Below are 12,498 nucleotides of genomic sequence, written 5' to 3'. Positions count from 1 at the left end.
CAGTTTTGTGGGGCTATTTTCCTATAATAAATAATGCCCTCATTAAAATTTATGTACATGTATGCCTTCTGTTCCTTGGGATGGTTTTTGAGATTATTGAGTTAAGTAATATGTCTCTAGAATAGGAGTTTGCAAACATAACAAACCTTGTTTGTTGTCGACTTGTTTTATGTTCCCATCTCCTCTACAGCCCATCTTTCAAGTCAGATCTACAAGCTTGTGTATTAGCTTTTTCCGTTGATATATTTAAAATAGAAGTGTTTGTGTCCATCCTGATTTAGGACTCCATTCTCTTTCGTTTGCTTGGCCGGCAGTACCATGGTAGTTTATTGGTAGTTTATTTATTAGTGGGAGTATGGTTTAATAATCAGTTGGGAATCCCTATTCTTCTGGTAAACTTTGTAAATAAGTTTGTAAAGCTAGGTATATATCTGTGTTCTTACTGTCCTTATTTCTGTCATTTCAAGCTTTACTTTTCAGCCTAAGAGTTACTTAGAAAACTTTTAAAAACGTTTTCAAGTGATTTAGATTTTTGGGAAACTTTAACTTTTTTAATGTCTAGTTTTACCTATTGTTGTCATACCCACAGCAATTTTTAAATTGCTGTTCTATTCCTCAGATGCAGATGACAACAGATTTCCCTTTTATAAATACGATAGAGAATATTTGTTGGGGAACATTGTTTTTTATGACATAATTTTTTTTTGTACTTTGAACTTTCTTTTGTCTTCCTTCTCATTGTTGTATACTCTAGAATGTTTTAAACATTTTTGTCTTGCAAAAAAGGTGTTACCTTCCATTTTGCAAAGAGTAGTTAGTCCCAGAAGAATGTCAAGAGTTTTCAGAATGTCGGCCTCCTCAAATCTTTCCTTTGTAATACGTTGCACTATCTCAATACAAAGCTTCTGTAATTGCTGTTTTAAATCCCTGTAATATAAAATGATGCATTTCTATTTGTCCTTAATGGAAATGAACAAATCCCCTTTCCTCTTTTCTCTAAGCTAGATCAACCCAGTTCCTTTGACTTTGACCTTATCTACAATATAGGTTAATAATGTACCCAGTATTGGATATTACTTAGGTAATTGAAAGCCTTCTAAAACCAGTGGACTGCTTTTTGTCAGATAAGTTCGATTTAAATTCTATGGATTAAAAAAAAAATTCTGGGAAAGGCTTTTAGACCCATTAAAAAATACATCTTGCTTAATGCTCAGCGCTTTGTTATTTGGTTGTGTTTTATATTTCTAAAGTAAAATTTTAGGTTGTTGTAGATATTTTCCCTTATATTCCTATTTGTGAAATTTAGGTCCAATTTCACCTTTTCTTGAATAGTTGAGATTGAGAAAAATGTGTCATGAATTTTTTTTTTTAACTCCTACGTTGTTTCTTATGTTAGAATCACCTGTGTACCTCTTTAGACGCACAGCTAGAGCTGAATCTAGCGTTGTGCAGCACCTAGCCTGTGGCCTATCACCCTGAACAAATGCTCTTCTGTACACCCCCTGATCCTCTCCGCTTTGTAAATCTCTGGAGCTCCATTGATGATGCATAGGTGGCATCTGTGTCCATAGTGACCCCTAAACCACTCTGATTATGCACACCTGACACTCAGTGACAGCCACGGAAACCAGAGCCAGAGCCTGGGGGTTACCTCATCCAGATTTAATTAAACCAGGGGAAAAGATTATTTTAAGAATCTTGTTTCATTCATTCCCTGTCCTGGTTAGCAGAAGAATCTTGACTGTTAACCTCTTGATGAGGCATTTATTGGAGTATTGTAGAAAGAGACTTGGTTCTCATCTATTTTTTTCTTAAGACTAGTACAATATATATTATATACCCATATGTATGCCTGTACTTTTTGCTGAACCATCTTTAGGTAAATTGTGCACATCATGGCATTCCACCCCCAAGTTCTTAAACCAGCTTATCAGTAAAGACAGTGTCCCGTTTACCCAACCTCAGATTTCTTCACCCATCCCAAATGTGTCGGAAGCAATTTTCCCTCCTCAAACCAGCATACAATTAAGATATGCATTGTTTTGTATCAGTTTAGACTGTTATCCGGAACAGTTATCCTGCCTCCGCACCCATTTCTTTCCTTTTTGACACTGACTGGATTAAATTTAATAATCTTAAAATTTTTTCAGTTTATCATAATTGTGTCTTTCTAAGGCCAAACTTATTTTGCTTTTAAATCTCCTTTTTATAATACATACATTTTTAAATCCTGGAGCTTATATGCAGTTAGAAGTGTATTTTACTTGTCGTTTAATTTCTTCAGTTTTGTCTGAGCCTACTAAGAACCTCCAGTGAGTTCCTGTTCACTGTTGATTTTGAATTTCAAATGGTTAACAGTCTGATAAATAAATTGCTTTTGCTTGCCTGATGAACTTTATGAGCACAGGTCACAGTGTGGGTAATTTCAGTGCTTTCTTTTTTTTCGGATCTTTATTATAGAGCAACGGAGGAACAAAGAGGCAAAAGATATCCCATCAAAATTATATAGCCTACCAAAAGCAAGTTATTCGGCGGAGTATGCGACATAGAAAAGTTCGTGGTGAAAAAGCTCTTCTTGTTTCTGCTAATCAAACGTTAAAAGAATTGAAAATTCAGGTGAGGAAAATATAGCATTTGTTTAATTATGCTCTGAACTTGGAGGGTCTTCACAAGTTTCTGCTTTGCACCTAAGTATTAGGCCATTGAGAGAGGATTTTTTTGAGTTTAGAATAATGCTTGCAGGGTCACCAAATTAAAATAACTCTTTCTTTAGAAAGAGTTTCAAAGTTTTCAAAATTAGCCAAGAATCTTTCTGTGAAGATGAAAAGTATTTTGGGGACTCTGAAAACTTGAGCAGGTTCTGAGTAGCTTTCCAATAATAGTGAGAAATGTTGAGAGCCATTTAATTTGTTACGTGTTGAGGTTGTTCTCTTTGAAGGTTCATTTTAGATCGTTCCCACTCTATCCCCCCCGCCCCCTCCATTGCTTTTGCACATCAACACAGTGGATGCATTATGAAAATGCCTCATGATATTGTTGTTTCCTGGTAGCAATACTAAAGTACTATAAATGAGCATGCCAATGGTACATCTCAAAACCCAGGAAAAAGAGGCTGATAAATTCAAGATGTACATGAAAAAAAATCTGGCCTCTTATCTGTTTTAGTCACTGATACAGATCCCAAAAGTTGACCAAATTTCCCTCTTTGCTACTTTCATGTGGCCTGGTTTACTGGTTATGCATTTTTCCTTGTTGCTGATATTTATCACTGTAATTGAGGCAAAAGTATAGGCTTCCTTTGAGGGTGTTATGTGTTCCAGATTGTCCCGGGAACAGTACTTCCCTTGGTTGAACCCATGGCTCTGAAAATAAATGTGTTGGCATAATATCTTTACTCTGTTATTGTAGCTTTTACATCTGAGAAAGCTTGTTTCTATCACCGGCTTTCTGCCTGTCAGTGGTAAACCTCGAACATTCAAAACCTTTAAATTACAAAAAGAGCCCCTGTGGATAAAGACATTTTCAAAGCCTGTGCTGCTTTTTATTGTGGACTACCCTTTTTAAAGAATAAATCAAAAGTCAGCAGAAATAACCTCTATCTATGAGCATGTTACCTGAACAAATGAGTTGCTAGAAGGCAGCAGCTATTCACAGGAAACCCCCCAGGTGTGCTCTCCTTGGATGGCTCCTTTGCCGTGTCCCTCCTCTCATCTCCCGTCCTTGCTTCGAGGACCCCTGTGATCTAAACAGTCAAAAGAGAGGGCAGTGAAGTGTAATTTCCCTTCACTGATCCGTGGTGGTAGCTTTGAAAGCTCCCACTAGATGGGACCTTTTTGCCCAGCAACCTGAGCACTGTTAGGGCTTGTGGTGGGCATGCATGTGATTCTCAGCCAGTGGTGGTGGGTGACTTTTTAAGCATGTAGTGCATTTTTTTTTGTTTCATGGAGCCTGTCCTCTAGGGTATACTACATTTCCAAGTTAATAGGATGGCAACTACACCCATTTATAGTTGCTTAATTCATCCACCTATGAGGCCATAAAGTACAATTTATCCATCTCCTTTCTCAGAATATGCTTGGTGTTTAATTGTCTTATTCAGTTTTCCCAAAGAGAGGTTTTGAGTGGGTAGTATTGCTTGCTTTAGAAAGGAGGAAATTTTCCTTATTTCACTTCCCTTATTGCATTTCCTTATTTCAGCCACACACGCACACCCCCATGGCAAGCAGCATGGAGCTGCTCACCTTGTAGGAACAGAGTTTTCATTGTTCCTTTTATGCCCCACAGATCAACAGTGCTGCACCCGCTTGTTAAACAGACCCATAGAATGTTAATTCTTCTGAAGCATTCTCCTAGCACTTATGGTTTATGAATTATTATTATGCAGGGCACGGGCCTCCGTGCCTTTGGCCTGTTCCCTCATTCTGAAATACCATTTTCTCCTCACTAGTAAGCACTGTTCATCTTTCACAGCATCTTTTCTGCACAACCTGTCTTGGCCTTCAGTTACACAGCTAACTGCTCCTTTCTATGTGCTCTGCTAGGAGCAGTGTGTACTTTCTGCCACCATCTTCACTGCTTGGTTTTGTCCTCTGGACCTCTCTGGGGTGGGATTATTCACTTTATATTTCCAGTATGTAGCACAGTAGTCAACACATGGTGTAATAAATCTTCATGAGTTGTTGAATGAATTGAAATGTCCTTGTCTGTGCACTCAAAACATAAAGTATGAGCCTCCACCCCTCAGTGATGGAACTCATGTCTAGAGGTATTTGCGGTTGGTCCAGTGTCGTGTGGTGGTGCAAAGACCCTGTGCATCCCACTTAGGCGTGTGAACTCGCATTCCTACAGTCATGTATCTGTGACATTGCCCACATTAAGTTGGTATCAGACACTTCCTCTGTAACTCTGCTTTCTTCTTCATGGGTCATATTGACTAACTGGGGCTGTTGCCTCTGCCTGATGCCCGCGTGCTGGGCTGCCTTCAGTAGAACTGTCCCGTCAGTACTTCTCACGTACCAGAAATAGGCTCATTGCTTCATAGACAGATCATTGATTATGTCAGTGCACTGTAGCTACAGATGCCTATTTAATCAGTCTCTGCTTGCTTCTGAGGGCCTGATGTCCGTTTGAGAAGTCCAATTATGAACCTGGCCTAACAGTTAGGGTAGAGGCCAGTGTTGTTATCCCTGTTGTTATTTACCTGTGTACTGTTATTAAAATCACTTTTCCGGTCATGGTCTTCCCAGCTGGAAAGCTCTTGGGCCCAATTATATACACAGTTGGTTCAGGGCTGCTTGTTTTGTCTTTCCAGATTTTTCAAAGAGTAGAGGAATAGAGTGCATAAAAGGGTAGAATGGTTTCCCTGTAACATGGATATTGGTGTAATGAGATACATGTAATGGAACATATTCAAGGAGAATGGAACTCAGTTATGCAGCATAATAAAATGAACACTCTAGAATATACCCAAGTGAAGAATTAGAATGTATCATTGAAGGGTACCTATGTGTGCCTCTGAGCCCGCCTCCTCCTTACTTCGCACTGGTATTTACTCCCTGGACGTGATAAAAAATTTTTCTGAATTTGAAAACAATGTTTAAGTATTATGCACAATAGTCTTTCTGAATGTATTCAATTTTTAAGACTTGGCTAGAACTGGGCTGGAGTATATGGCCCCTACCCTTAAGAAATTCGTATTCTGGTTCCTAGAGGCAAGACTCAGTCTAAGAATATATGACAGGCCCAACGGCTGAATTTTGTAGCCCCAGCTGCTCACTAAGGGGATCAAAACGAGAAGAGTCCAGATAGCCTTCTGGTTAATTTAGAGCTGGTCTTATGAAAGAATTTGGAATTGACTTCGTTTTTAAAACGATGTGGAACCTGGGCATGATAGGAGTGACAGTGACGGCCTTGCTCAAGCCTTATTACCAGAGGAGCTGTCAGCCCAGCCCCACCTTCTGCTCCTTTGTTTTCTCTGCACCCCGACCCGTGGAGAGGTTGTAGATGCAGAAGACAAGGTCCTGTGGGTATAATTGTCTCCTAATTCTCTATCAGGCCTCTAAGAATGTTCTCAGATGTATTGGGATTAGAGTCTCAATAGGAATTTAGCAAGCGAGCTGACTGTAAACTGTTGTATCTTTTGTATTCTGAAGGCTTTTATTTTGCCCTCAGAATCTATGCATTATTTCTTCAAATAGGGTATAAGTCTCAGTATTTTGCTTTATACAAACTTTGTTTCTTTTATATTGGCACAGATCATGCATGCATTTTCAGTTGCTCCTTTTGACCAGAATCTGTCAATTGATGGAAAGATATTAAGTGATGACTGTGCCACCCTCGGAACCCTTGGCGTCATTCCTGAATCTGTCATTTTGTTAAAGGTAGGTAACAGCTCTTTACCTGAGGGATTCTAGGGATTCTCTTGTGTAAACTGCGTGCAGTGGTGGTTACAGTTACCTCAGGTTCTCAGCAGGGTGTGCTAAGAAGCTTCTGCTGTGAGTTTTGCTGGCCTCTACATTCTCCATCTCTGGATGAGCCACGAGAGACTTAGAGGAGGTCACAACATCATTGGGTCTTGTGGGGTTTTAATAATTCTTGTTTAAAATAATCTAGATTTAACCTCCTCCCTAACTTTTGGATCAGCGAATTACTTAACCAATATTTCTACTATTAAAGCATCTCCACCTTTCCTCATAAGTACAGGAAATAGGCATAAGACACAAGTCTTGGCCACAATAGTCAATACTTTTGGTTGGCTTAATGGGATTCTTGTCCAGGGTATGGAAATTGGCTTTGGGGAGAATGGATTTAGGAGAGGTAGGTGTGTTTTAGAAAGTAGGGGCTTCTGAGACTTTGTCACAGAAGAATCACTGAACCAGCCTCTTTAGCCCAATCCTGCCTTCCCTCAGGGCCTGATTTTGTCACTTTCCTTTGCCTCTTTTTCTTCTTTATGGCTAGAAGCATGCCCCCTGCATGATGTGATAGAATATTTTTCAGGTTTTGAACTGTGAAATATGTTTTTCATACCGTAGAGCCTCAATTCTGGTCAGATAAAGTTAGGCCCTGGAAGTGGTCATGCAGACCCATATCTACCCCTACACACACACACACACACACACACCCCTCATCCTGCTACCTGCCCCCTGGAAATGATGATGCAGGCCCATATCTACCCCTACACACACATACACACACCCCTCATCCTGCTACCCCCTTCGTGTTTGCTTTTCTTGGAACTGTAGGTTCTGTGGAATTATTTTGAAAGCCTCTTTGGTTTGCTGAATCCTAAAGACGCCGTCTAAAATCCTAGAAACAGCCTGTGTAATTAAAGTGTTTGTACTTCAGATGGGCAACTAGAGTCCATATTGGTCATTGTCCTCTTGGCCCTTGCAGCTAATTCCACTGCAAGCTCAGACTCAGTGCTGGCTTCTGCCTTAAAAAGGACATGGGTATTTTTTTCTTGATGTTGAGGAGGGATGAAAATGTATTTTTAACCTAATTGGCATTTTTAGAGGACCATTCTGACTTGATTTCTGCCAACTCACGCTGTCATCACTGTCACCTTAAGTCATATCAGTTAGATCAGTGTTTAGTAACTCAGGGTATCTGAACCTTTCTGCATCTAAAGGTATTTGAGGAGCAGGAAAACAGTGCCACATCCAATGTGCAGTCTGTGTGGTTATCAGGGTTTTGAGTCTAGACCCACCATTGACAAGGCATCCTTTGTTAATCCTGGACATTGCCAGCTCTGGATTGAACCCTGTTTTCCACTGGACAGTGTTTGTATTTGTGTCTTGGAGCAACACACTGGTGGGCTCAGGACCAGCCTTTCATGTGAGGTGGATGGGACGTTATCCTCCTCCTGGCTTCCACTCCCTTGTGGTTTTGAATTGTTTTCATTTGTCTTCTAGGCTGACGAACCAATTGCAGATTATGCTGCAATGGATGATGTCATGCAAGGTAAAGACCAACTTGTTTTGGGAATTTGTTGAGGAACTTGTTAAAGGAAGGTGGGATTATAGTTACTGATGCTTTAGTCTACAGTGCTTTTACTTTTAAACTTGAACAAAGTTTCTGCATGTTAAGGTAGAATCTTACATTATTGCTCTGAAAAGATCATGGTAAGAATGATATCTGAAAATTTAGAAAGTGGAGAAAAACAGTACTAATTAATTAATTTACCATAGGAAACAAATAAATGTAAGCCTGCAGGTGAAAGAGGTCAACAAAAAGCAAAGCTAATTCAAATTGCAGAGCCTCAGACAGGTACACAGGAATTGGATGCCCTAGGTGCCTTTGAACGTAAGAGTGAGGTCTAAACCTAAAGGCAGGTTGGAAGCTGTATAAGAAGCAGTTAGACAGCTCACTACCTTGCAGATCCTCACAGCCCTTCCCTCATGTCACTGCCTCTTCTCAACCTGTAGAGTTTGTGTTTCAGCTCTTTGAAGAAATTAACCTGGAAAGGTGATAATTAGGCCCATTACCTGCCAAACAGGGAGACCACCCACCAGCTCTTTGTTCATATACTGGCAGCCCATCTCTTACCTCCCATAGTCAAGGGAAGGGATGATCCTCCGGGGAAACGAGCAATTCAAGAAAACAACCTACAAATATTTTTTAAAAGTGTTTCATCTCCCAGGTGCCCTTTGGGTTAAGCCCACCACTGCCCACTGAGCAGTTTTTAGGCATCCTTTTAGTACCTCACACTTAAATAGGTGGAAGTGGACAGCTAGAGCAAAGAGCATGAAACCAAAAGACGTCAATCAACAGACTGAAAAAAAAAAGGAGCCCAGAGAAAATAGACAACACAGGAAGAATAAGAAAGCTTAAAAATTAACTATAAACAATACGAGAGAAAGAGCAAATAGTCTATGTGTAAGGAACATTCAGAGAACAGAAAATAATTCATGAAAATAAAAAATGGGTGCACCAAGGGCCTGGTACAATAAAGTATAAATCTAGGGATAAGAAGACCCTAAAAGCATCTAGAGGTGTGGAAGGAAAAACCAGCACATTGACAGGATGAAGGATCAGAAAGACAAACTAATGGACCAGTGCCCACAAGATTCTGAGGAAAAGTGAGTTTGAATCTAGAATTCTGTAACTAGACAGACTTTATTTTAACGTCACACTTGATGGCTCTTTGAATGTAAGGCCTCCAATTTCTCTCACACACCATTTGCCGAGATACTCTGGGAGGGTGTGCTCTGTTAAATGAGAGAGTAACTCAAGAAAGAAGTCAACAGTGGAACCCCAAAACATGGATCCAACATAGCAATAGATGCCCTAGAAGCTGGTGAGGGGGAAATTCCAGGACAGAAGCTCTGCAGCAGGTGTTGAGCACACTCAATCCAGATTGGAGCAGTGGGATGCAGGCTTTGGCAAAGGATGTCCTCTGGGAAGAGTGGAAGTGATAGATGACTGTCTTGAGGTTTACAGCTCTTTCAGAGTTTACACTTGAATTGGAGATAGTACAGAGAAAATGAAGCACATAAATAATGCAACAGTTACCAACCCCAGAAAGACAAAATCATACCAGACAGGAACTATAACCAAGGTACGAGTTCAACTGTGAGCACTATTATGGAATAAAAAATAATGTAAACATTGGAGGTTAGCTTAGCAAAAAATGTCACTGTGTCAGGAGGATGGGTTCGGGGGCAGGTGGTATGTAAGAGGTGGTAGAAGAACTAAATTTTTATCTTTCCCTGAAATTATTAGATAGAATCTAAAATTATGAATTAGCAATATAAGCATGTTATTTAGAAATACAGAGGTTAAATACCAGAAGTGGCTGCAAGGGCTGAAAGTGGTTCCTTCTAGAGTGTGGGAATGGGAGGCAGAGGGGGGGAGAGGGCGATGGCCACATGGTTTTCTCCAGGCCCCTCCCCCCATCATGCAGAATGTTGGCTCCAGTTACAACCCTTGTTCTCCCAGTATTTGTCTTTTGAGTGATGCATATGTATTGCTTTGATAAAAATAAAAGCAAAGAGAAAGATTTTCATTTGATTATTATCTATAACTTCAAAGGTAATGTTTATAGGTGAATAAGGTAATTAAAAGTTATTTTAAACTTTTCGTCTTTAGGCATTGAAGTGAACTTATTACTGTCGGTAGTGACAATCTTTTCAATTTGGAATTCTGTTTTTTTCCTTCCAGTGTGTATGCCAGAAGAAGGGTTTAAAGGTAAGTTACATTTGTCACATTTTGTTCATGAATGTCAGAGTCATACTCTAATTTTCTATTAAAGTGAAGCCTATGATTTGATTTTAAAATTTAATTCAATCTGAGTCTCATGACTGAAATTAATTTTAGTTAAATGCATTTTTTATTCAAGCTTCTTCATTATCTGTATCAGCACTCAGGCCTCAGGCCTCAAATAGGGCCTGTGTGTTAGACATATCTACTTTGAGATATCCATTCTGCTTCTTCTTTCTCATTTCGGGGGGAAGTTGGGGAATTAGCTAGTGGCATTTTGATTTTTATACTTAACCTTTTCAAGTTCCTCCTGTCAGTCCCATCTTAGAGCAAAACAGTTTGTATGTAACTGATAAGAATTAGAGGAGAAGAATTTGCTGAATTATATTAGGTTCAGTGAAAAGGTTTCATTGATCTATTTAGAATTAGGCATTTCTTGGATTATTACTTTAAATTGATAAACGGCAGTGCCTCCTACTACATCTTGGCCACTATAGTTGTGCACATAGTCGAATCCAGACCTTTGACATTTACATATTTAACTGTTGCCAGTTTGATTCTTTGTGGCCTAGTCCAGAGGTCTGTGACAGGTTGCACCTTTGCCCAAGAATGAGGTTGAATCGAATACCAGGGGTTCTTTGCTAAAGCGAACAAGTGAGCCACGCTACTGGCCTAAATAAAGCCTCCCTCTCGGTGCGGCTTTTTGTCTACACATTCCCACTACACAGAAACTCCTGATGTGGTCAAAACAAACAAAGCAGAAAATTTCTTTATGAAAAATGGCCATCAAATGAAAGCATCAGTAAAATCTGAGTAACTTGTGTGGAGATAACTAACAGCCACATGGCTTTCAACGGGAATGTGCTTTAGCTGAAAACCTGGAGTCTGTTGATATTTTTTCTTATCCTTCAACGTCAAAAGGCTTCTGTGCTCATTTATTAAGTTGGATATTCCCTGTTGGTGATGCGTTCTTGGCAAATGGAATATATGAACTCTTACCTTGCAGTTCACAACTGTACTTCCACATGTGTTTCTTTTCCCAGGTACTGGTCTTCTTGGACATTAATCTTTTTGAACATTTGCTGACTGCTAAGAAATGACCAGAAAGGAAGAGGAGTTTGACATGTTAGGGCATTACAGAAAAAGTGGATTCAAGAATTAAACCATTACATGACTCCTCCGCAAGGCAGAAAACCATTCAAAAGTGACTGTCCCCAAATGCCTTATGTCAAGTAAAGCAGATTGCACTGAAGGCCATCAGACTTGAAGGAAATGTTTCAAATTTTATATTTAAGGGGGGTGGGGGGGGGGAATGGGCAAGTAAAGACTGAAAAAGTTTAGTAGCAGTATCAGTAAATCATGTTTACATATGAGATTTATAGGCACGGGAGGGAATAAAGTTCTGTTATATTTCCTTGCTTGAGTTTCATACCAGATGCATTGGTCCATAAAGGATTTGTATCACAGTAGATGGGACAACATTCTGCTCTGAACTAAAAGTAATTCTTTAGAGACATAACCTGCTTACCAATACCTGTCTTTGATTCATATTTTACTTTCAATAAAGCATGAAAGTGAAGACCTTGCCGTAATTGTGGGAAAGTGTCTTCAGAGTAGATTCCTCTCCGTGTCGGCTCCAGTGCACCTGCCTCACATCCTGCCCGCTGGTCTCTGACTTGGTGCTGGGAAAGGAGGGTGCATCTGTGTGTCTCCTGCAATGAGCCAAGGGATTGTGTCTCACTTGTGTCTTCAAAGGCTTTTTACTTCCATGCATTTCAGAAAGGATGGTGAATGTATTACATGTCATAGCATCCTCCAGTTTTGCTATTATTAAAAAGTGGGAAATCAAATACACCTTGCACTTTTGAGAAGTCTGACCACCTTATCTGAAGAGTAAAATGGCCTGAAATACATTTGGAAAATAACACGGGTTTTTATATAAAGTTTCTTCTTCCCATCCTCCAAGTCCGCCATTTCTTGGATCTCACTTCTCTTTTTTTGAAAAAGCATTCTTCCAAAACACCCAGAAAGGATCTTTTAGATCACATTGTTCAAAAATGAAAAAAAATGTGTGCATGGAGTGTGCCACGTCATCCAGCTCAGGATTGTTGGTTAGCGACATGTGACCAAAGCAGGATTCGTTAGAATATCAGAGGATTTCAAAGGAATTAAGACTGGAGTTTGTTTCACTGTTTCCTCTGAGTACGTACATACAAGTTTTCGGCTGAGATGCTGACTCAGGCATCTCTCTTGCTAACACTTTATTTAGCCTTGGGTTTTGCTGGGCTTTTTTTTTTTTTT

General features: G+C 39.7%; 1 protein-coding gene across 7 annotated transcripts in view; it reads left to right on the top strand.

Moving 5' to 3' along the window:
* The window catches only part of USP48 (ubiquitin specific peptidase 48), a gene marked incomplete at its 3' end in the record, with an annotated part of 67,457 nt that extends 55,668 nt beyond the window's left edge, over nt 1–11,789 (top strand). For 6 of the 7 annotated variants that reach the window (XM_082611885.1, XM_082611886.1, XM_082611884.1 and 3 more), the window contains 5 exons: nt 2,461–2,616; nt 6,255–6,380; nt 7,911–7,959; nt 10,159–10,185; nt 11,241–11,789. In XM_082611885.1, coding sequence (XP_082468011.1) covers nt 2,461–2,616; nt 6,255–6,380; nt 7,911–7,959; nt 10,159–10,185; nt 11,241–11,263 — 381 coding nt within the window. Of the gene's footprint in view, nt 1–2,460; nt 2,617–6,254; nt 6,381–7,910; nt 7,960–10,158; nt 10,248–11,240 lie in introns of those variants that run through there. The other variant, XM_082611880.1, reaches the window with a different exon arrangement.
* Nucleotides 11,790–12,498: the final 709 nt, after the last annotated feature.

Source organism: Mesoplodon mirus (assembly GCF_964341445.2).
Source record: "Mesoplodon mirus genome assembly, chromosome: 3".
NCBI lineage: Eukaryota > Metazoa > Chordata > Mammalia > Artiodactyla > Ziphiidae > Mesoplodon > Mesoplodon mirus.
The sequence above is the reverse complement of the archived record's forward strand: the minus strand, read 5'-3'. Positions and strand labels throughout refer to the sequence as shown.